General features: G+C 40.0%; 1 protein-coding gene across 1 annotated transcript in view; it reads left to right on the plus strand.

Moving 5' to 3' along the window:
* Positions 1-430: 430 nt before the first annotated feature.
* LOC129265505 (DNA mismatch repair protein Msh6-like) overlaps positions 431-22,130 on the plus strand; it is a 55,095-nt gene continuing 33,395 nt past the window's right edge. The window contains exons 1-6 of the mRNA XM_064100043.1: positions 431-694; positions 12,771-12,954; positions 18,383-18,591; positions 19,278-19,415; positions 20,016-20,128; positions 20,901-21,101. Of these exons, the coding sequence (XP_063956113.1) occupies positions 544-694; positions 12,771-12,954; positions 18,383-18,591; positions 19,278-19,415; positions 20,016-20,128; positions 20,901-21,101 (996 nt within the window). The 5' untranslated portion in view covers positions 431-543. The remainder of the gene's footprint in view (positions 695-12,770; positions 12,955-18,382; positions 18,592-19,277; positions 19,416-20,015; positions 20,129-20,900; positions 21,102-22,130) is intronic.

The following is a 22,130-nucleotide window of genomic DNA, read 5'->3' on the forward strand; positions in this document are numbered from 1 at the left end:
GCCTGATAAGCTGCGAGCGAGCGAAGCGATCGATTAAAAATCTTGACCTTTATTATAAAAATCTAATATTGTGACACATTTTGTCAAAATATTTAGGATAGGCCTTTTATCATTACTTCTCCCCCTTTCCTTTCTTTTTCTTTCTTTCTTCCCCCTTTCCTTTCTTTTTCTTTCTTTCTTCCCCCTTTCCTTTCTTTTTCTTTCTTTCTTCCCCCTTTTATTTTCTTGGTCGTGAAAATTTTGTGGCGTCCATACAAGCACCCCCCATCTTTACGCCAGTGGGTCAGGGTTTATTGTAATTTGCCTCGCCCGGCGGATGCCTCGAGATAAAATGCCCAGGAACATAATTATGTGTGCGATCGGATAGGGGTTTTCCCTTCCCTATTTCTCTTGGCGCTGGCACGGCTCACTCAGCTGTGTTTACGTTTTCAGAATTTCGCGCGAAAACTGAAGAAAACACGTGTTCGTAAATTCACTCGCGCGCTCGCCCCCGCACACAACTAATAGCTGCGGGAGGCGCTGAAGCGGTGTTTTTGAATAAACATGGCGACCTTATTCTCGTATTTTACCAAGATACCAGGTAAAAAGACAGATAAAACATCACCCAAAGCAGGGGACAAGGCAGAAACAGATAAACCCGTTTCACCTCAAGAGAGTGCAAAGGAAAAAATATCGTCAAAATCTGTTTTTACAAGTAAGTATAGAGACGAGTACCAATGCCGTGCTACCGGCTACAGCCTACAGTACGGCACCTGGGCTGGGGGTTTAGCCATTACAGGTACGTGCGATTTGAATTACTTTGATTTGTCACAGAATGGTGATGTCCTTATTGAACATGTGTGCATAAGAATTGCTTGCAGTTGCACCGAGAATAGTATTGGCCTCCCGTGTGAAGGGGGGGGGGGGGGGGGAGCTGGAGTCGAGCTAGAAGTAGACTAGAAGTGCTGATGACATGGACATGGTGTGAGACTACTGAGAGAAGGAAGGTTTTCATATTTTGTACAGAACAATGAATTCAGCCAGGGATATTCTTTGTAAAAACCGGGTGTCTGGATTTTAAAAATGTGCTATGTCTTAGTAAGACTAGTAAGACAATGAAGATAAATAATTTTCAGTCTTTTCAGAGTGTCTAAGTCAGGATTGCGATATTTTTTGAAAAATCGCAATTAGAGTAAAGTGCCCAAACATCGGACACTTAACTCTTAAGCACAATTGGACCAAAACAAAAATACAATCATTGAATTAAATAAAAATCATGTTTATTTCCGTTGTACAAATATTGAATATTAATGTCATAAAAAATTGAATCGAAAAAATTATGGTAAACGGAAATTATTTACTTACTACCAGCTGAGGCTTGTTTTTTTCCAAAAATCTGATGCAGTTTCCTAATATCGGACGTGTAGACAGTAGAGCTGTGCGCCGCGATCAATTTCGGCGATTTAAATCGCGCTCTAGACCCCAAAATAATTGCTTAATTGTTGATAAAATAATTCATTTTAGCTGGGCAAATGCCGATTTTAATTATTACTAGTATCAATTTTGATATAGAAATAAAAAAATAATGATAATTTACTTTTTAATACCAAACGGACTACATCAATTTTGATATAGAAATAAAAAAATTATGATAATTTACTTACCAAACGGCTCTGAACATTGGACGTCTTCGCTCAGTTGCGCGCGACTTTGTTCTGAAAACGAGCGCGCCCGCGTCAACAGCATGCATTTCCCATTCAATTGGCCGATATGTCCGATGTTTGGGATTGTGCCATATTTGGAAGGGTGTGGAATTTCCCGCCGTAAGGAACCCCTGCGGAGGCCATTGCAGTTTTTTTGCTATGGATCGAACATGTGCGATCTCAGCAGCGATATTTCCGGCGGAAAATCACTTCCCCCCTTACAAGATTTTTTTTGGTCATCGATCTTTTGGAGTCCATAATTAGCGAGGGCCATAAGAATATTTGGAAGTCAAAATCATGGATTCTACCCCTGGATTTAACCCCTGGAATATTTTTTTTGAGCAGCAACTTTGATCTACTGTGTGTGCAGTTCAGTGGCAGGTATGTTCATGTATCTTATGCATTAAAGTCCCATGCCAGTGCGGGTCCCTGTAGTTATGGGGAGGGGGTTGAAGTCATTTTCGTCCGATATTTGGAACTGTCCGATGTTTGGCTACTTTACTCTAGATCTACAGGCCGCAAAAAAGAAGAATAAAATTGAGATTCTAATAGATTTTCAGCATTTTTCTGCCACACAAATAAAAATGTTCAGCTTTCGAGAGTTGTTATTGTTAAAAATGTATTCTTCTTGATGACAAAAACTTGTCCACAGAGTGTCAAGCTAGATAGGTAGGACAAAAGCAAAACCAAAAAACGAAACAGCATTTCTACTAAAAAGGATTACCTAATAATATAGATCTATTCTTTATTAGCATTATTATCATAGACATTGCTCAAAACTTACCTGAAATTTTCCTAAATAGTGAAAAATAAGGCTTGAAAATACTCCATAAAATGTGCCTGGAAATGCATGTAGCATATTGGTCCGTCCCTATAGGCTATACTGTGTGGGCTTGTGGATAAAAATAGGTATTTTACAGTCAGTCTTTATGCTGACCTAGACTGTTTGAGCCTCTGTGAGGAGCCGTGGAAATGTGTTATTGATAGATATTCAATTTGGCTGCCAGAAAATGTGAAGAAGTCGTTACGTTTAACTACATTGTTCACTCATAATATAGAAAAAAAAATTGAGGCCCTATTGACTTTTTGGACACATGTCTACAGCACAAATCTAGTGCCATTGCCTACCCTAGTCAAGATAGTAAATTTTACCCTCTCTCTGATGGTATGATTTTGTTTTTAATTTGAAAATCAGATCACAGTGTAAAATTGTGACAAAGTGAAAAAATTGTGCCAAATGGAAATTCAATTTTCCCAGGTGTTGTCATATACTGGACAGTAGGCCTGGGACGAATGTCATTTTTACCATTCGATTATTTCCTGAAAAAACAATCGAATAGTTCGATTAATCGTCGGGAATCACGTCTTCTAAAATCGCAAATGTTGACCTCCTTATTAGTGACCAAAAATGCAGGAAAATCTACAACTCTCAATGCCACACTTACACAACTGGACCTCACTGCATTGAACATCAGGAGTCTGTTTCTCACAAATGAAAGTATGACTATTTGTTCCCCCTATGACGATGTCAAAAGAAATTGCATGAAAGTTGATTGTAACTTTCAGTTTATTGTTTCAATTAAAAAATTTCCTGAATCAATGCTTTTATACACCCCCGCATAATAAATGAATCAGCCTAGCTCATGTTCACAGCTCAGTCCAAAGTCCAATTACGTCTTTTTTGTCTCCAATTCACAGTAAACAATTCATTCACGCCTATTCTTGTGACAGATACACTTTTGTGGGGGAAAAATTAATCCCTTGCCTACTGCCATACCCAAGCTTGTTGCACTGCCCACGATGCTACATACTGTATTTAAAAACAAATTAATTGCAAAATATTATTCAATTAAATAATTAAAACTCTAAGTGCCAAATTATTATTTTTTGGATAATATTTGAACCTATAACTGGGTCTGTATTTGGAGACTAGTGGAGACATGGAATGAATAGGCAAGGTACGAGTTGGAATTTTATGTTTAGGTCTCTGGGGAAATTGGTGTGCCTGTGTATGGGGGGGGGGGTAATACAGATTGCTTTGCTTTGTTTTGAAACATGAAAGTCCCCGCATTCAATGATTCCAGCCCTACCTTTCTTCCCCCTACCACTCTCTCTCTCTCTCTCCTCACACACGCACACAGATTGGGAGGGGTTGATTATTTTTCTCCGAAGTCATGACCTTTTCTGATATTGGTCACCACGTGCTTGAAAGAAACTCCCATCAGTGGAGCGCGGGCCAATCACAAATCAGCAATTAGCTGTTCTGTGTGTTCTATTTTAAGGCGCACATGTACACTGTGTATCGAGGGGGAAGGCCGGATGGGATCAAATTCATTCGGAGCTCTTTGAAGTTGGTGTTTAACAGTGAATGCAATACTATACAATCATTGTTCATTTTTTGACAAATTGCCTCGGTAACATCATTTTCAAACGTATTAAGTATTTTATTACAATTGTTATTTGTCATTTTTTTGTACTACTTGAGTATTCGAGTTATCCCAAATGTCTAATCGGGATCTGCCGATCAATCGATTAGTAAAAATTTGCTAATCGATTGGCAATCGGCGGTAAGCCATTCGAACCATTCGATCAATCGATGTTTACTCCCAGGCCTACTGGACAGGACTCAACAGTAACCCTACTCTCCTCAGTGTTCCCATATTGAGTAACTCCACTAGTTTTCAAGGAGAAATGGCAGCCATTGATTGCTGTTGATCAGGTCACATCTTGGAGACCATTTCCTTCACTGCCAAAGCGTCCACATCCCGACTGACTAGCACACTACGCTCCTCCTCACTTCCGGAGATCGTCTCAAATACCAGCAAGAACGTTTCCATTTTACATAGCAGAGGAAGTTATGTACGGTAATCATAACATGGATTGCAGGTCATGCTGAAATCCTTGGAATAGTAACTGCAGAAAGACTGGCAAAGGATGCTGGTGCCCGTTTCTCAACATCTGGAAAAGTTATATCTTTGTCCACCAACTATGGAGTTAGTTCTTATCTTACTAAACCTGTTTCACGAAAGGCTTCCTAACTAGAATCCCTTGATATCGATACTGTCGGCAGAAAGAGCAGATGAGACGTAGACTTAGTCACAAAATAGCATAATTTAAAAAAAGCAACATTATGATAAAACTGCTAATATTTTGATGAATTGGGAAATACATCTAATCAAAATAATAGCAGAGGCAAAATATACATCATACATACTCAAACCGTGAAGACTGGAACATTCAATTGATGAGAAAATGAAATTATTAATAATTATTATTATTATTATTATTATTATTATTTATTCAGCAATTCACACAAAATATAACAATGTAAATATGAGTACACAAACAATTATAAATGCAAAATCTTCCTGGCGGTCCTCTGAATGCATCAGTTGGCTGCCGGGGAAGAGGAAAGCAAACTTAATCACTGTAACCGTAATGGTCCCTCTTCCCGACCAACTGGTGCACATAGAAGACCTGTAAGATATAGCATGAAGGTAAATAAAATGTAAAATGTAAAACATTTCATAAACTAAACAACTAACAAAAACAAAGTACAAAGAGAACATGAAACTAATATGTATGATGACACTAGGTCATGACACGATACTGAGCTTAAACATGAGGAATTAATTCTGGCTTAAAAACTATTGCATAAAATGTAAAGTAAGCAAACTGAAACGATGAAGTCTAAAACTGAGAAAAAAGAAGAAAAAAAAAATGAGAACATGTAGTAGCAAGCTGACAAGAATGTCTAAAATTATATATGTTGACCGGTATATAGAAGTTAAGAAAACATGGTAAAAGAAGTGAATAGGTACATAGGCTTAGTGGGCTTCAGGCGATTAAGGAAACTAGGAAAACACATTAAAGAACGAGTACTTCATATATTAAATTGTATACACAATTATAATAAAGAAGCTGCGATGGAACTGTCCAGAAGATGTTTAAATAATGGCAGGAAAAAGAGGGGAAAAAAGCAAAAGAAAAAAGACTCCAGAGACATAAAAGCAGTATAATCAAAATTATAGTTTCGGCTCAAGAATGTCAAAAAAAAGTAGACGAATGAATGATTCCAAATCATACCGTAATTATTAAATTAACCTATCGTAAATTAAACAAAGACTTCAAAAGATAAAGTTAATTGAAGAAGATATGACTTTTCAGCCTGTATTGCCAGGTCTGAAATTTAGAGAGTACAAAGTCAATGCGCAAGTCCCGAGGTAGTTCGTCCCACAGTCTAGGAAAAATGTAAATGGCGGAATCACTTAAACGTTTCGTACGAGCCATCAGGTGATGGAACCTGATATCCTCTTGTCTCCTTTCTATAACTCTGATTTTCAAAGAAATATCACTGCTCTCAACAATTGTTGTAGAGAGCTTTAGCCACGAAGTTAATGAGCAAATATTTCCTACGGGATTCTAGTGAGACCCAATTAAGGAGTCTTAGACGCTCAGGATAGGGCATCTGCTGCCTGCGCTGTTTCAGGATGATACGAGTGGCTCTTCTTTGAATACTCTCAAGCCTGTCACCGAGATTCCTGTTGGTGGGGTTCTACGCAGGTAAGCAGGTAATTTGTAAAGTGCCAGGAGAGCTGAAGTTGCTAAACCCGATGACATGGAGGTGATCAATCCCAGCAATCTATTGGCTTTGCGGGTAATGTAATCAACGTGATCATCCCAAGACAGCTTGGTATTGATTATCACCCCGAGATATTTTGCTTGTAAGACTGGCTCAATGAGAGCTCCATTCAAATGATATACTGGTTCGGCGACGTTTTTCCTTAAACATGAAATTCGCATCACTTTCGTTTTGCTCACATTTAGCTTCATTCCATTGGAAACACACCACTGCGAAACCCTGTCAAGATCACGTTGTAATATTGCAGAGTCCGTGATATCACGTACAGGTCGGTAGATGATTGTGTCGTCCGCAAACAATGCACAAGGTGATTCCAAGCTATTAGGTACATCGTTGATGAACAAATTGAACAACAGCGGACCTAAGACACTCCCTTGAGGAACCCCAGACAGGACAGAAGCCCACTCCGAGAAGGAACCTTTGTATAGGACACGGTGGCGTCGTCCGCATAGAAAGGATTTCATCCATGCCCAGAGGTTACCGCCAATATTGAACATTTCTGAAAGCTTACAAAGCAGGACGTCGTGGGGCATCTTGTCAAATGCACGAGAAAAGTCTAAGTAGACTACATCGACAGGACATGAACGCCGACCCTCCAGGCAGGTAAGCCACTCATTCGTAAGATGTAATAATTGGGTTACACAGGATTTACGCTTTCTAAATCCATGCTGAACGCTGGTGATTGGGCAGTTAGTACTGAGATGGTTTTCAATTGCGCTCACTACAATAGATTCCATCATCTTACTGGCAACTGAGGTAAGCGCAACAGGCCGATAATTAGAGGGATCTGACCTGTCACCAGATTTAAAAACTGGACAGACATTCGCTACCTTCCATGATCCCGGAACTTTGCCTGCCGACAGTGACAATGAGAGAATACGCTGAAATATATGTGAAGACACCGCGGCGGTTCGCTTTAACAGGACAGGGGACAAACCATCCACGCCAGGGGCCTTATTCTCTTGAAGTGAGTCCATGAGTCGAAAGATATCACTGGTCGAAATGTCAAATGACTGCAAGCATTCGATCGGAAATTCACATGTCGGTGGAATAGCTGGCACACATCTTTCCTCCGAAAAGGATGATTGAAAACAGCTGAGGAACTTACTTGCGATGTCGTGGGGTCTACTGAAGACTTCATCATTAACAACAAGAACTGGCGGAGGAGCGTTCCTTTTATGCTCTCGGATGAACGCGAAAAACCGCTTCTTATTATCGGGAAGAGAGAAAAGGTCATTGACATAGAGACTGTATGAGGATCTGATGGCATATTTTGTCTTGTTCCAAATATTCTTGAAGGACAGCCAATCCTCTGCTATCTTTGACCTTGTAGCTTTCCTGAAGAGTTTGCCCTTCAATGAAATCATGGCTTTGATTTCCCTGGAAATCCAGGGCTTCCATCTCCTGGATCTCTTGGTTACTCGGGGGATGGCATCCTTAGCTGCAGCCTCGAAGATGTCTAAGAATCCTTCCCAAGATGCATCAACATCATTGGTATCAATAAAGAGTGACCAAGGAACCAACTAAAGCAAGCGGTTTAGATGATCGAAGTCACCTCGTTGATAAAGCATAAAGTTACGAAGAACATCTCTGGTTGTGAACGACTTATTATTCACGATCCGAAAATGAACGGCGAAATGGTCACTAGGTGTTGGATTAGGACACACACGTGTCTCAGCGAACAGATCACGACGATTGGTGAACAAGTGATCAATCAACGTTCCTCTGGTCGCATCCTGAGGCGAAGGCCTCGTCACTGTATCAACTAGCTGTGTCAGGTCCATAGTGCTAAGCATAGTCAACAGCTGAGTTGCATCAGTCGAGTTGATGTCTAGCAAGTCAACGTTCAAGTCACCCGTCAGTATCACACCAGCATAATCACCCACGTATCGTTGTGTGTCATCGATGAACTCCTGGAGAAAGTCCCAATACTGGACATTAGCATTAGGTGGGCGATAGATGGTAATGAGAAGCCATTTTGACTTACGCATCACAATCTCAACACATGTCATCTCTAGGCAGGGGTGTTCCAATGCAACGAGACGTCGGGGACACAACTTTGCATGAATAACTGTAAGGACCCCACCTCCACCCTTTTCATGGCTCTCTTGAATGTCCTGCCGGTCACGTCGAAACAGAACATAGTCATGGGGAAATCCGAGCTCAGTAGAATCACAGGATTCATTTAACCAACTCTCACATATGCATAAAATATCAGTGGGATTACAACTGAGGTGCGCTATCAAGTCTGGCATTTTATGTCTTATGGAGCGTGCATTGAATACAGTCCCAGATATAGTTGAGACAGATCGACTAGAAGAACGTGAGTTTTCATTGCTAGGACTATGAAGCACAGACGGGCCCGGGCTCGGACATATATCTCCGGCTCTAAGCAAGAGTTGGTATGACGCTGTACAGTTGGGATAGTAGTAGATGTTAGATCCGCTACACTTGGGGCGCTGGGTTGGGGCGGCATATACATCACTACTTAAAATGCTCAAGTCACATTGTACGAGACAATCCTGCTTTTGGAGCAGGATAATAACAACAAACAGACAACTGACTACCTTCATTGTTGATCGAGAAAAGCTCCTTCTTTGTGTAGTGCAGGGTCCTATTGGCAATTCCATTGTCAAGGGTGACCATTTAGGCAAATCCAAACAAAAGAAAAAGGACAATAATAGCCCCAATAGAGAAGACCTTTGCAGCTAGCATTAGTGAGTCCAGCAAGAGAAAGAGCGCTAAGGTAGAGAAGCATCAAGCCAGAGCTATGGCTAGACGAGGCAGGATCTCCTGTACCAGCAAACTTTCCACACTGGGGTCACGGTCAGTCATATTTCAGAACCTAGAATCACTATTTTCTGAAGCAAGAGGATGGAATCCACAAGTCAAACAGGTCCAATGTGATCACAGGACACATACAAATAGGTTGACAAACATTCCAAGCACAACTTTAACAAGAAAACAGAAATTTAACAACAAAAATAGGAGCACTCATGAGAGGTAGTTTTCTCCATCTTTGATGTCCGTCATCACATATGGACCTTGAGATGGGTACCCTTGGGATATCTAATTTTAATAGTTTTATGGAAGTAAACCATATAAAGGTTCTCTTTGTAAAATGATGAGAATTATAGCCTACACTTTTTTATGATTCCAAACATCAAGATATAGTGCAAAATAATTTTTTTCTATATCTTTAGATACCGAAACATGTCTACCATTTGACAAATTCTATGCATAAATTAGAGATATTATTTGTCAAAATGTTGACAAGGGTCTGAAAACAATGAATACGAGTCCAGTTATGGATGGCCTGAAATGGCAGAATATTTTAATATCGATCCAATTATTTTATTATTTCAAAGTAAATGGTTTTGTAGCATTTTATCAAGTTTTTCTCGTTTCTGTGTATTACAAGACTATTATTGAATGATCTATTCCACTTGTTTTGCAATGTAATTTCAACTTCTATGATTGATTATGTAAGCTTATAATTTTTAAATTTTGAGGCACTGTTAAATGTCATTGTCTACCCACGTGATGCCACTATGTCATTACGAAAGAATCATAAATATTTAGTCAGGTTGTTGTCCCAGATCTTGGCAAAGAGGGCTTCGTGAAATGGGTAGCGGACAGGTTGCTCACTTTCTCCGATTTAGTCAAGAACTTAGACTTATGACGGTGTTGAGAAACGGGCCCCTGCTCTCCATGCATTTAATGCTCCTCCCTCTACATCTACTTCTTCCGCCAGAATCACTAAGACCATCCAGAAGAACACTGATACTGTGGCAACGGCGATGGAACAGAGCACTCCCTCGTGTATGCCCTAAATCCCACATGCAACTGTGAACATGATCTAGGCAGACACTTGAACATGTCCTCCTTCACTGCCCACTTCACAACTTGTATCTTAGAGAAGAGATGATGTAATCGATTGGGTGATTTCAAGTCCGGTGTTGGCGTTGGTGTTGGAAGCACAATATGGATTGCTTCCCCTAGCTCTAAAACGTATTCTGAGTTTGTAAAACTGATCCAGATCACATTATTGACATCTCCACATCTAGTGAGTGACATTTCAGGACCATTTTCGTTTTATATTTGGTTTTATACTCGTGTAAAAATTGACCTAACACCAACACCAAAAGGTCAACACTGAAATTGAAATCACCCAATGACATAGGATATCAGGGGACAAACACCTCTTCCTGTCTTCGTGATATGTCTCTCTTTTCTCTTCTTGGCACTAACCCCAAATTATCCCCCCAAATGCAATCTTTAACATCATCATCTTCAGTTCGCTTCATCACAAGCACCAATGTCGACTTTTAACACCAGTACCTAGTCCTAGCAGCTCATCAACCTTGTGACAGACCCACTGAGAGTATACCTAGGAAATCATTTGGGTGTGTAAATGACCCACTCTGAACTACAACAACAACAGCATCTCATAGTAAACGCATGGGGAAATGGCAATCTCATCATACATAAAAATAAGGGTTTGCAATTTATCTCTTGATCCTGATTTCTAATGATCCTCTAAACTTGCCCTTAGCATCAAAAGAAGCACCTCCATAGTTTCTTTCCATACATCTTAAACATGAGTTGAAAATCAATTCTGATCACAAGTTTTCTGCAGGCTGAATTTTCTCCCCGAATTGTGCCACCCCCCCCAATCAGCCTGTTTTATGCTGACACTTTTCAGTGTGGCTTCAGACACCCTACATTAGATTAGAAATCTAATGTAATGTTTTTTGTTACGGAAATAGATTCTTAGACTAGTAATGTGCCATGTGGTGAAAGAAAAAAATCAATGAGCTCAACTACATTGGCTAAATTATAAAATTAATTTGTTTGTTTGATTTAATGCAAAAGTTTTACTTTAAATAAAGACTTTTTTTTGTATGTTTCATTGATTCAAAACAGCATGGAGAGGGTGATTGCCGAAGGCAAGTGGTCATACCATAATTTCCTGAGACATGCTCCAAGACATTATCAAATCACTGAGATTATGTGTTTTGACTGTGTTAATGTTATATATGATCTTGTGTGCTTTAGAACTTATGAAATTAAGCATGACTTTTTCTTTAAGTTTAGTACTGTACAGTCATCTTCTGCCTCTGGTGTATTCTCGTACTTTTGGCAGATGTTGAACTTGTGCAGGTTAAGAGAAATGCATTGGCTATGTACAGCGCAGCAGAAAAACAAGTGTGTCATGACCTACATGTAGGAGAATTTGGTTTCTTGTATCACTTGCTTGAATTGGGGTTACTGTTAGACATTTTATGGCATCTTTGGACAGCCATTTCCACATCCTTATACTAAAGTTATAGTGTCTTGGGAGAATTCTTTCAGGTCTGGGCCAGGCCAGGCAAGATAGCTGGTGCCCTAGACCCATAGATCTGCATCCATCCTACCCAAGATAAATTTTAAGGACGCTCCATAGTTAAGTATATTTTGCGCTATGCGCTTTGACGTCACAAAGGATGAATATGTTATTAATCAGCTATAGGTATGAGTGGATTTTTCCCTTGATCTGCATTCTAATGATATATAAGATGTGTAATTTTATGAAGCTAATTAGCTGAACTATCCATGGAACCATTTTTTGAAAACCTCTACAATTTCAGAATACTTTACTCTGCATTCATGCAAAGTATGACGAATATGACCTCGAGTTTGAATAGACGGTAGAGCAACTTGAGATACTTCCTCGCATAGATACAAAGGATTTTGGACAATTTTGGTGTTTTAAAAAGATCATTTCCTCCAACAAAAGTGCTGATAGTTTTAAAACGAGCACATGAACCCCTATTATTTAATGTTTAGGCCCATACCTTTTATTAAAACTATACCTTTCTCTACAACTTTGCAAATTTTGGTGAAAATGACATGGGTTTTGAAAAAAATGCAGCATTTATTGTACTTTGCAAATTTGGTACAGAAATTTACAATGTTTGAGATAGGTTTTTGTGTCTTTTTTGCAACATTTTAAAGAACTTAAGGTGCTGCTAGCCTTAAAAGGGCAATCGAATAGCAATATGAATGGATTTTCCATCTTAACTATACAGTTCTGAATTATATTGTGAAATTTTATGAAATTTACATAGATTTTGATTGAGTAATATCTGTTTAAACTTAACATAGTGATCCCATTAAGTCTAAAAATGTCCAAACATTGTGAATGCGCATTTCTCAAGAACTTCAAATTGGGTGAACTTCAAAGCTCGATAGCAAAAGATCAAGCACATGTACCCATGTTTTTTTTGCATATTTGGCATATTTAGGCGCTGAAGTACATGTACCTCTGCAAAATTTGGTGAAAATGACATGGATTTCATTTTAACTGGAATGTCCTTAAAAATATCCTATTGATACTCTGCAACATTCTTTATCCCTTTTGATTAACCCCAACCTTTCTAATTTGCTCTCTATTCCATGTTTAGATGGACACCAGACGTTTACCCCTGGAGATCTGGTCTGGGCCAGACTGGAAGGATATCCCTGGTGGCCCAGCCTTGTTTGCAACCACCCCACCCTCCAGAAATGCACCAAGAAGGATGGCAAGCGAGGGCTCGTCCATGTCCAGTTCTTTGATGACCCACCTAGTCGTGCCTGGATCAGTGACAAGTATGTAGAAAACTATCTTCCATCTTGCTCATGATATATTCTTGATTCGCTGTTAAAGTGAGATTTTGAGTGAATTAGATATATAAATTCTGAAGTACGGTAAATGTAAGGTTTTGGTTTTTTGTGAAAATTTATTTTGTTTTGTTTATCCCTTAGTAACTTGAATAAATAAACAAATTGAATGTATGATTTTTTTTTACCCTTTGCCAGCTCAGGCAGATGGTGTGCAGGGCATGGCATCTAGAAACTTCTTTATTTGGGAATCCACCCTTACATGAAATTGTTGTTTACTAAAGCACATAGTAAAAAAAACATATCGTTATTCTGTTAAAGAATGTCCTGGATGCATATCCTTTGTCAATATATGATTTATCAATGAACAGGTGATTTATAAAAAAATATCTCATCCCAAGCAGAAACCTCTCTTCTCTCTAAAGGGCTCAAGTTTTGCCCCACGCCACCAGCAGTTGACCAGATAGCTCTCAGCCAAGACCTCTCTACATTCTATCGCAGGATACGTCTCAAAGAGTTCTCTTTAGATGTACCCCCTTCTGATCCCGAGCCCTTCTACAAGAAAAGCACATGGACTCCACCCAAGAATAGAGTTCCTTCCCTTGAAACTTACATTCAAGCTGTCTCATCCCAAGTTCGCTCCACAGATACCCTCGACAGCAGAGCACATGACAACCTTCCTCGAGAAGAACGCCAGGCTCTCTCATCACTCAAAAACAGGTCCGACATCATCATCAAGCCTGCAGACAAAGGATCAGCCGTCGTCGTTATGGACCGCGAGCAGTACATCGATGAAGCCATGAAACATCTCAATAATCGATCTCACTATGCACTCCTCGATTCTGACCCCACTTGTAATTTCTCCCTACAGATCCAATCGACACTGAATGACATGAAAGAACACAAGCATCTCTCTGAGAAGGCCCACAAATTTCTTTCCCCTACTAATGTTAAACCTGCCCGCTTCTATCTCTTCCCCAAGATCCACAAACCTGGCAACCCCGGTCGACCCATCCTCTCAGGAAATGGTTCCCCAACAGAGAACATCTCTTTGTTGATTACCACATTAAACCCCATGTCTCACGTGCACCCTCTTACATCCACGACACTCTAGACTTTCTCAGGAAACTAAACGACATCAAGGACCAGATACCCGAGACTGCGATCATCGGCACTTTCGATGTTTCTTCACTGTACACCAACATTCCCCATGATGAAGGTATCTAAGCATCATGTGAAGCCTTGGCCGCCAGTGGCCATTCCAGTCCCCCCATATCCGATATCAAATCTCTGATGTTTCATGTACTAACGAAAAACAACTTCACATTCATGGGCAAGCACTATCTACAGATATTTGGTACAGCAATGGGCACTCGGATGGCTCCTTCATTCGCCTGTCTCTTCATGACCAAGCTGGAACAGCAGATGTTAGATTCAGCCCCCTGTCGCCCATGGATTTGGTGGCGTTACATATACGACATTTTCTTCATCTGGACCAGGGAGGAAGATAGCCTCCATACATTAATTGACCACATCAATTCCTTCCACAGGACCATCAAATTCACTTCTGATTTCTCCGAACAGGAAACCCACTTCCTTGATGTCACAGTCCAGAAAAAGCCTCATGGTATTACCACTACCCTGTACACTAAACCCACAGATACCCACCAGTACCTGCACTCATCCAGCTGCCACCCCCATCACTGCAAAACTGGCATCGCTTTCAGTCAAGCCCTCAGACTTCGCCGCATCTGCTCCGAGGACCCTGATTTTTCCCTCCATGCCAGGAATTTGAAGAGACATCTCTGTGCCAGGGGCCACGGTGCCAGGGCAGTCCAACTGGCAATTAACAAAGTTCGTTCTCTCCCCAGATCTGAAGTTCTCAAACCACAAAGTGACAAGGAGACTACTGACAGAATACCGCTTGTGACCGCCTTCCATCCCAATCTACCCCCTCTCCGTCAAATCCTGTGTGATAACCACCACATTTTACACACTTCTGATCGTCTCCAACAGGCCGTTCCCGATACTCCTCTCCTAGCGTACTGACGCCCACCCAATCTCAGGGACCTCATTGTTCGTGCTGAAGTGCCCCCCCTCACTAACCACTCTTCTCCCATACAGCATGGCACCTTCAAATGTACCAGCAACAGGTGCATCATATGTGAAATACACATTCACGAGGGCGACACTTTCACCAGCAACTCTACCAGCCTTTCTCACCAAACTATCCAATCTCCCGTTCTCCCGACCCCATGCCAAAATCTCCCGGATAATTGGGATTTTTAGCTGTTAAATTGTAAAATTCATACAAACGACTGTTTTACGAGTCTAGCATGTTCAACTCCCTTTACACCCACGTGGAACCTCCTTATCACATTTTCATTTTACCCAGTAACTTTTACCAGTTTTTGTATAATTGCACAATGATTTCCAATGTAAATGAAGATAATTTTACTGTACAACTGGTGAATTAGTCTAACAAACCATTTTTTAATGGTTCTGCAATGTGTGTGATGGAAACGCTTCAGCGGCACTCCAGGGACATGCACCCCGGCGCGGCCCTGCCTGGTCTCCAGCCGGCCGCGCCGCGCCAGGAGGCTATGAGAAGGGAAGGCCACGAGCACTGCGAGGCATATTTCGGAAGCTTGTGTGCGCTTTATGGATTTACAAGTGGATAACTATTATAATTACACCCCGACTTTCAGGAATAATTTTATTGACAATCCTGCCTTCCATCCCAATCTACCCCCTCTCCGTCAAATCCTGTGTGATAACCACCACATTTTACACACTTCTGATCGTCTCCAACAGGCCGTTCCCGATACTCCTCTCCTAGCGTACCGACGCCCACCCAATCTCAGGGACCTCATTGGTCGTGCTGAAGTGCCCTCCCTCACTAACCACTCTTCTCCCATACAGCATGGCACCTTCAAATGTACCAGCAACAGGTGCATCATATGTGAGATACACAGTCACGAGGGCGACACCAGAGATGCCAACCCGAAAATTCATCCCAACTCCCGCCCTTACGATTACCATCCTTATCCTCCCGAAATTACGATTTTTTTTGCATTGATCAAATTGGATTGGAAGTACATGTATCGTCTGCTAACTTTAGCATGTAGTAACTCCATTACGTTTCGCTGCTACTAAATTCTGTGTGAAAGGCAGACAAATAAGGAGCAGCGAAAAGCTGGTGCATGTGATATGCCCAACGGGAATCCACTGTGCACCAGGCCGGTAGGCCCGGCTAGCTTTGCGAGGCGTGTGCGCTCGCGGCCGCTGGATTTGTCGAGTTGTGCGATGGAATATCGGTGTGTGATTTCGGCGTATTGATGGGTTGATATTGACACGAAATGGCGGAAAATCAACAAAAAAAGACCAAGAAATGGTCTCAGAAGTATAAGACTGAATACAGTCTCCAGTACCCGTGTATTCGGAAGTCGGAAAGAGGAATCTACCATGCATTTTGCACAATTTGCAGCGTGGACATTAAAGTTGAGCACGGAGGTCGTGATGATATTCGGAAGCACGTAGGGAGCAAACGGCATACGGACATTGCGAAGACGAGATCTTCGAGCTCCACTAGTACCCTGTTGACTTATTTCACCAAGCAAGGGACCAGCGAGGAGGAAGACGTTACCCGCGCTTTAATAATAGTAAAGAGGATAATTCCTCATTATTATAGTTGAACAGGTACTTTTCTTCTATTGTCCCCTCATTTTTTTTACATGTAAAAATGCATATTTCAATTATTTGATATTTTTATTTTTATGTCAAAAAAGTGGGAACAATGTTTTTTTTAAAACATGTGAAATGCTCCAAAATAAGGGTCAGATTGCACCAGAGAGCATCTAGAAACCCAGAGCTTCCAGGGCCCTAAGGCGGGCCCTCGACCCCGGCCGCAAGGGTCGAGCGCTCCGCGCTCGAGATGTGCGCTACGCGCACATAATTTGGTGTCGGTTGAAAATCCTCCCTAATTCTGATTTCCAAAAGTTGGCATCTCTGCGACACTTTCACCAGCAACTCTTCCAGCCTTTCTCACCAAACCAAGGGCAACATCACATGCACTACCACTAATGTTGTATATCTCATCACTTGTAGAGTTTGTAGGGTACAATACATAGGGGAAACCAAGACCACACTCAAGAAACGGTTCTACGGGCACAGATCCACCATCAACACAGAAAAGCTGGACACTCCAGTTAGCCGCCATTTTAACCTTCCCAACCACTCCATCACTGACATGATGCTACAGGGCATCAAATCTTTAGGTACCTGTCCTGACTCAGTCCGTACTAGCAGAGAGAAGTTCTGGATGAGATGACTTCGCACCACCCAACCTCATGGCCTGAACATCCAAGAGGGAACGACTGATTAGTCTTTTCTATCCACTTTCTATATATATATATATATTTTTTTTCCCCTCAGTTCTTTTAGATTAGTTATATTATAGTTTCTTCCTCTACATTCCTCCCATATCTCAATACAGGCTCAGCTCCTATTTTTGCTTTCCACATTCAGGCGATGTAATATATATATATATATTTTTTTTTAAAACATATTTTTTCTCCACTCACCTCTTTTGGACTTACTATATATTTATTTTGTTTAGTTACATGTATGCTGTAGTTTCTTCATATACATTCCCCCTCTCTCATACAACCTCGGCTTCTATATTTACTCTACCCTTTTAGGCAATATGCTTCTCCCTTTTCATATATACATGTCTTGTTTCTACTTTATAGCATTATGGTTTTTTCCCCTCACCCCTAGCGGATTTACAATACTAGTTACACTATATATTTATATATATGTGCATGTTTTGTTTTGTTTTGTTTTGTCTTTTTGCTTTTTCATTTATACTTATGTCTTTTGCACATTATCAGTTGTTCCCCTTTCTTTCCCTTTTTTGCCCCCACTCTTATGCACCAGATTATTATGCCTTTCTTTGTAACCTGTTTGACCCACCTCTCACTAATTCTCTTGTTATTCATCATTTCCTCACACCCCCTATCACTGTTTTGTTCCAGATCCTGTTTGATGTTGCCTGCCCAATTGTCGTAATCCCTCACAGCTTAAGGTCTTTTACTGGCCTTACTTTACTGACTTCCCTTTGTGTCTGCCTACTCCCTTGCTTTCATCCCCTTCTCTAACCTGATTGGTCATCACAACTCTCTAATGCCCTTTTTGTCTCCTTGTTTCTAGTGTTGCTGTTGCATGTCTATGGTCTATATTATGTTTGTTCCACTTTATATGTTTGTCATTTTGCCTCCGACAAAGATTCTGCTAGGATCGGAAGCTTAGGCCCCTTTTGACTCTAATAAAAAAAATATTATTAGTATTATTATGTTGATGATGAATGATGCTGCTGATTGTTATTGAGTTTCATTATTGTACATACTTTGTAAAGACTTGTAGACCCCTACAGAGGGAGCCAGGCCAAGGAATGCCAGTTTGGCTGCAAGTTCCATACCACCAAACCAGATGTGAGGAGGGGAATGGATCAAGCCGATGAGGCACTCAAGAAAGAAAGGGAGGAAAGGATGAAACTTGTCGTCTGCCATGTTCCATCAGAAGATGAAGATGAGGAGGAGGAGGAGGACGAGATGGAGATTGAAGGTGAATTTTATTCAGAGGATGAGTGAAGAGTCAACATGATTTTTTTTTCTGCTGATATCTGTAGCTCTTATGTATACAACCTGGTTTACTTAATGAAATAATGTATTTTTAAATTTTTCCCTAATAAGCTGCATGATTGTTTGCAATATTTAGTTTTATATATTTCTAATAAAGATTGATCCCATTTCATTCAAAATGATAGAGCAATAGTGACCTCTATATCCATGTGTTACAAAAATAATATTTTGTTGTTTATTTCTGGGGTATTCAGTAATGTCATTTCAGGGAAATTCAGAAATGGTCCCATGACATTTGCATCAGCCACAATTGCTCTGCTATAAAATCCACACACTAATAGGATGACTATAAACGTCAACCCTGGATTTTAGTATTCCCTACCCTAAACCTCACACTTAATCTGATATAAAACCCTATTGCAAACCTAACCCTACATCTGAGATGAAATAAAGCCCAGAGTGATTGTCGCAGGGGCAAATGAAGTGTCACCACCGCAGAAATATCCCCTTATTTATTATTCTACTGTCTTTTCTTCATGGGTGTTTAGTCGAGAGTCGATGATGCTCTGGGGTAAGGGGTATCCAGCCAAGTGTTTAGCTAATCTTGAAGTCTAAATCTTTTGAGATTTGCTCTTACTTGTCTGCTGACAATACTCTTACATTTGACAGATGCAAGTGATGGCAGTGCAAGTGAAGACAACATCACAAGCAGTAAAAGAAAGCCAAGAGCAGCTGCTAAGAAAGCCATGAGCACACAGAAGAAGAAACGAAGGAGAATCATGGTTGCCTCTGACAGTGATAGTTCAGGTATACATACAATTTCAGTTTCTTATGTAGACTTTGTTTTTGTCATATAGTATGATAAGAATGATGATGATGATGACGATGATGATGATGATGGTGTTGCTGACGATGATGACGATGATAATGATGATGGTGTTGATGATGATGATGAAATTGATGATGATGATGATGGTGTTGATGATGATGATGAAATTGATGATGATGATATCATTCAGTACTTGTATCCTGAATATCATGTAATTCAATATCTTTATGGGCTTCCAAAGGTCTTGAATATTATTACCCTAGCTTAGCCCAGCAAGCCTTTTACAGTGCACAAGCATTTCTGGGTTGAGTGCAGCAAAATGTAGATCAATTTCTTACTGATGGAAATTTTGTCATGTGGCTAGGAATTGAACCCATGACCCTGTGTTTCACAGTCCACCAATTAATACACTGGGCCACTCTCTACATGAAGACAATTGATGATCAACTGCAACTTGTACATTGCATGATCAGTAAATACTGCTCTAAGCGATTTATAAATGGCTTCGCAGGAGTACTTATTTTTCACTGTCTAATGTATTTACTGTACATGTATGTTTGACCTTTGATCTATTTTAGGAGATGAATTCAAACCTGAAAGTGATGATGAATCTGAAGGAGCCGAGAGCAGTGGAGTGGATGAAGATGACATCTCAGGACCTGAGACGGAGTCAGACCCTGAAACACCAAAGGTCGGTCCATTTGACTGAATAACAGGCTGTTTTTTTTTTAACCCTTTCATCAATTCAGCTTCCAATAATTGCAAATATCAGATACAAAATTACAAGTGATAAATCAATTTCCACTGAAGCAAATGGATTTATGATTGTTGATGCACAAAGCAGACCATCAATCAATCAAACATACTTGATGCTGTTGTTTAAGTTTAGAATGAAGTTATTTTTACTGGTTAAGTTTGTGATTGTAATTTGTATTTGTGAATTTATTGACTTTGTGAGGGCATTGATAGCCCTCACAAGGCTGAAATTAATTACTATTGTGGACAATCTATCTGACACATCTTACCTTAATTTAATGAAAATGTGAAATTACAAAGTTTGACGGGTGTGAATTATAGACACTGCAAGATAATTGATAACTGCCCATACTTGCACAGCACAAAATAAGGGTAAGCAAAGGGATTTCTACCATAAAATACCTTCACAAATTTTAAGTTTGGTCCTGATGCTTGTATATTGCAGCTGCTACAGTAGCATTGAAATTCTATGCTTCAGGTGAAATAAAAATTGAATTAGAAAACCTGAATGTAATACCGACATTGTGATAAGAATTTTGTTATGTGCTTTAAATACATTGTTCAGTGTTCTTTAATATCATTGCATAGTGCAGAGGAAAGTCAATTTTTTCATATCCTAAATGCTAGTATCATTTTATCAAAGAAATATGAGATACATCCCCGCGGTTAATTTGTTAATACCTTCACTTCTTCATTCATAATTATAGAAAGCTAAAAAGCGAAAGAGGGGTTCCACTTCAACTGTCACTCCTTCCACGAAAAAGCCTGCAACGAAGGGTCGTAGCGTACTAACTCCATCTTCTATGGCACGCCCAGATTCGGCTACCCCACCCCCTAAGAAGACGTTTGGCACACCGTCTGTCAGCTCGTCCACCAAAGCTAAGCTCTCTGCATTCCAGTCTCCTTCTGTGAGTTCACATGTTTTATTCTAATCTAACAAATGTCAAATTATTTGTTGAACAGATGAAAAATTTGATTTCCGCTGATTTTTTGTTATTTTGATAAATAAGAGATATGTTGAATTTCTATGTATCACAGATTATCACAGAATAAAAATAAGGTAGAAATTGTAGTTTCATAACAGAACATGTGCATATATGCTATTGTGAAAAATATAGTAAAAATGAGCGATTTTTTTTGAAAATGCTATGAAATTAGCAATTAGCATTGATATTTAAAGGACAACAAAAAGTTGATTTGAATAAAAAGAGAAAAATCCAACAAGCATAACACTGAAAATTTCTTCAAAATCGGATGTAAAATAAGAAAGTTATGACATTTTAAAGTTTCGATTAATTTCTCAAAACAGATGCACATCCTGGTCGGTATGCAAATGAGGAGACAGATGACTCATCCACTCACTATTTCTTTTGTATTTTAACATATGAAATATTATGATTTTCTCCACATTGTCAAGTGAAACTAGTGCTGCCACCAAACGGATATCTGAACGGTTTCCGCCCGCGTGGACGGATAACGGTTTTTATTTTTCGGGTTCGGGTATCCGTGGACTCACCAACAAAATTTTTAAGTTATAGTCGCCAATAAAGGCAATATAATCACCAATATCAATTAGTCTTCTCCAGGAATATATTCCCGCCGAAAACCATCGGTTTTAATTCAGTTTTGAAACATGACCTTATATCAGTTTTGGAGCATGACCGTCCGTGAATGGAGTAAAGTTCCGTTCTGACAACGATGGCGATTTTACTATGGTGTCGCTTAAGATCGTTTTTCTTTCCCGTCTTATGTTTTGATGATTTCAAATGCGTAACTCATCGTATATTGAACTTTAAACGATAGTTGTTAGAATGAAGGGATTAAATCATTAAAGTAGATTAAACATTTAAACAGCATTATTTTTAAGTTAAAAGTGTGGAGGAATCCTTGAGAACGTATTTCCCTCCTATCAAAATATCCTTGACTGGCATGAAGTT

The sequence above is a fragment of the Lytechinus pictus genome, chromosome 1 (genome assembly GCF_037042905.1).
Source record: "Lytechinus pictus isolate F3 Inbred chromosome 1, Lp3.0, whole genome shotgun sequence".
In the NCBI taxonomy this organism is placed as follows: Eukaryota; Metazoa; Echinodermata; class Echinoidea; order Temnopleuroida; family Toxopneustidae; genus Lytechinus; species Lytechinus pictus.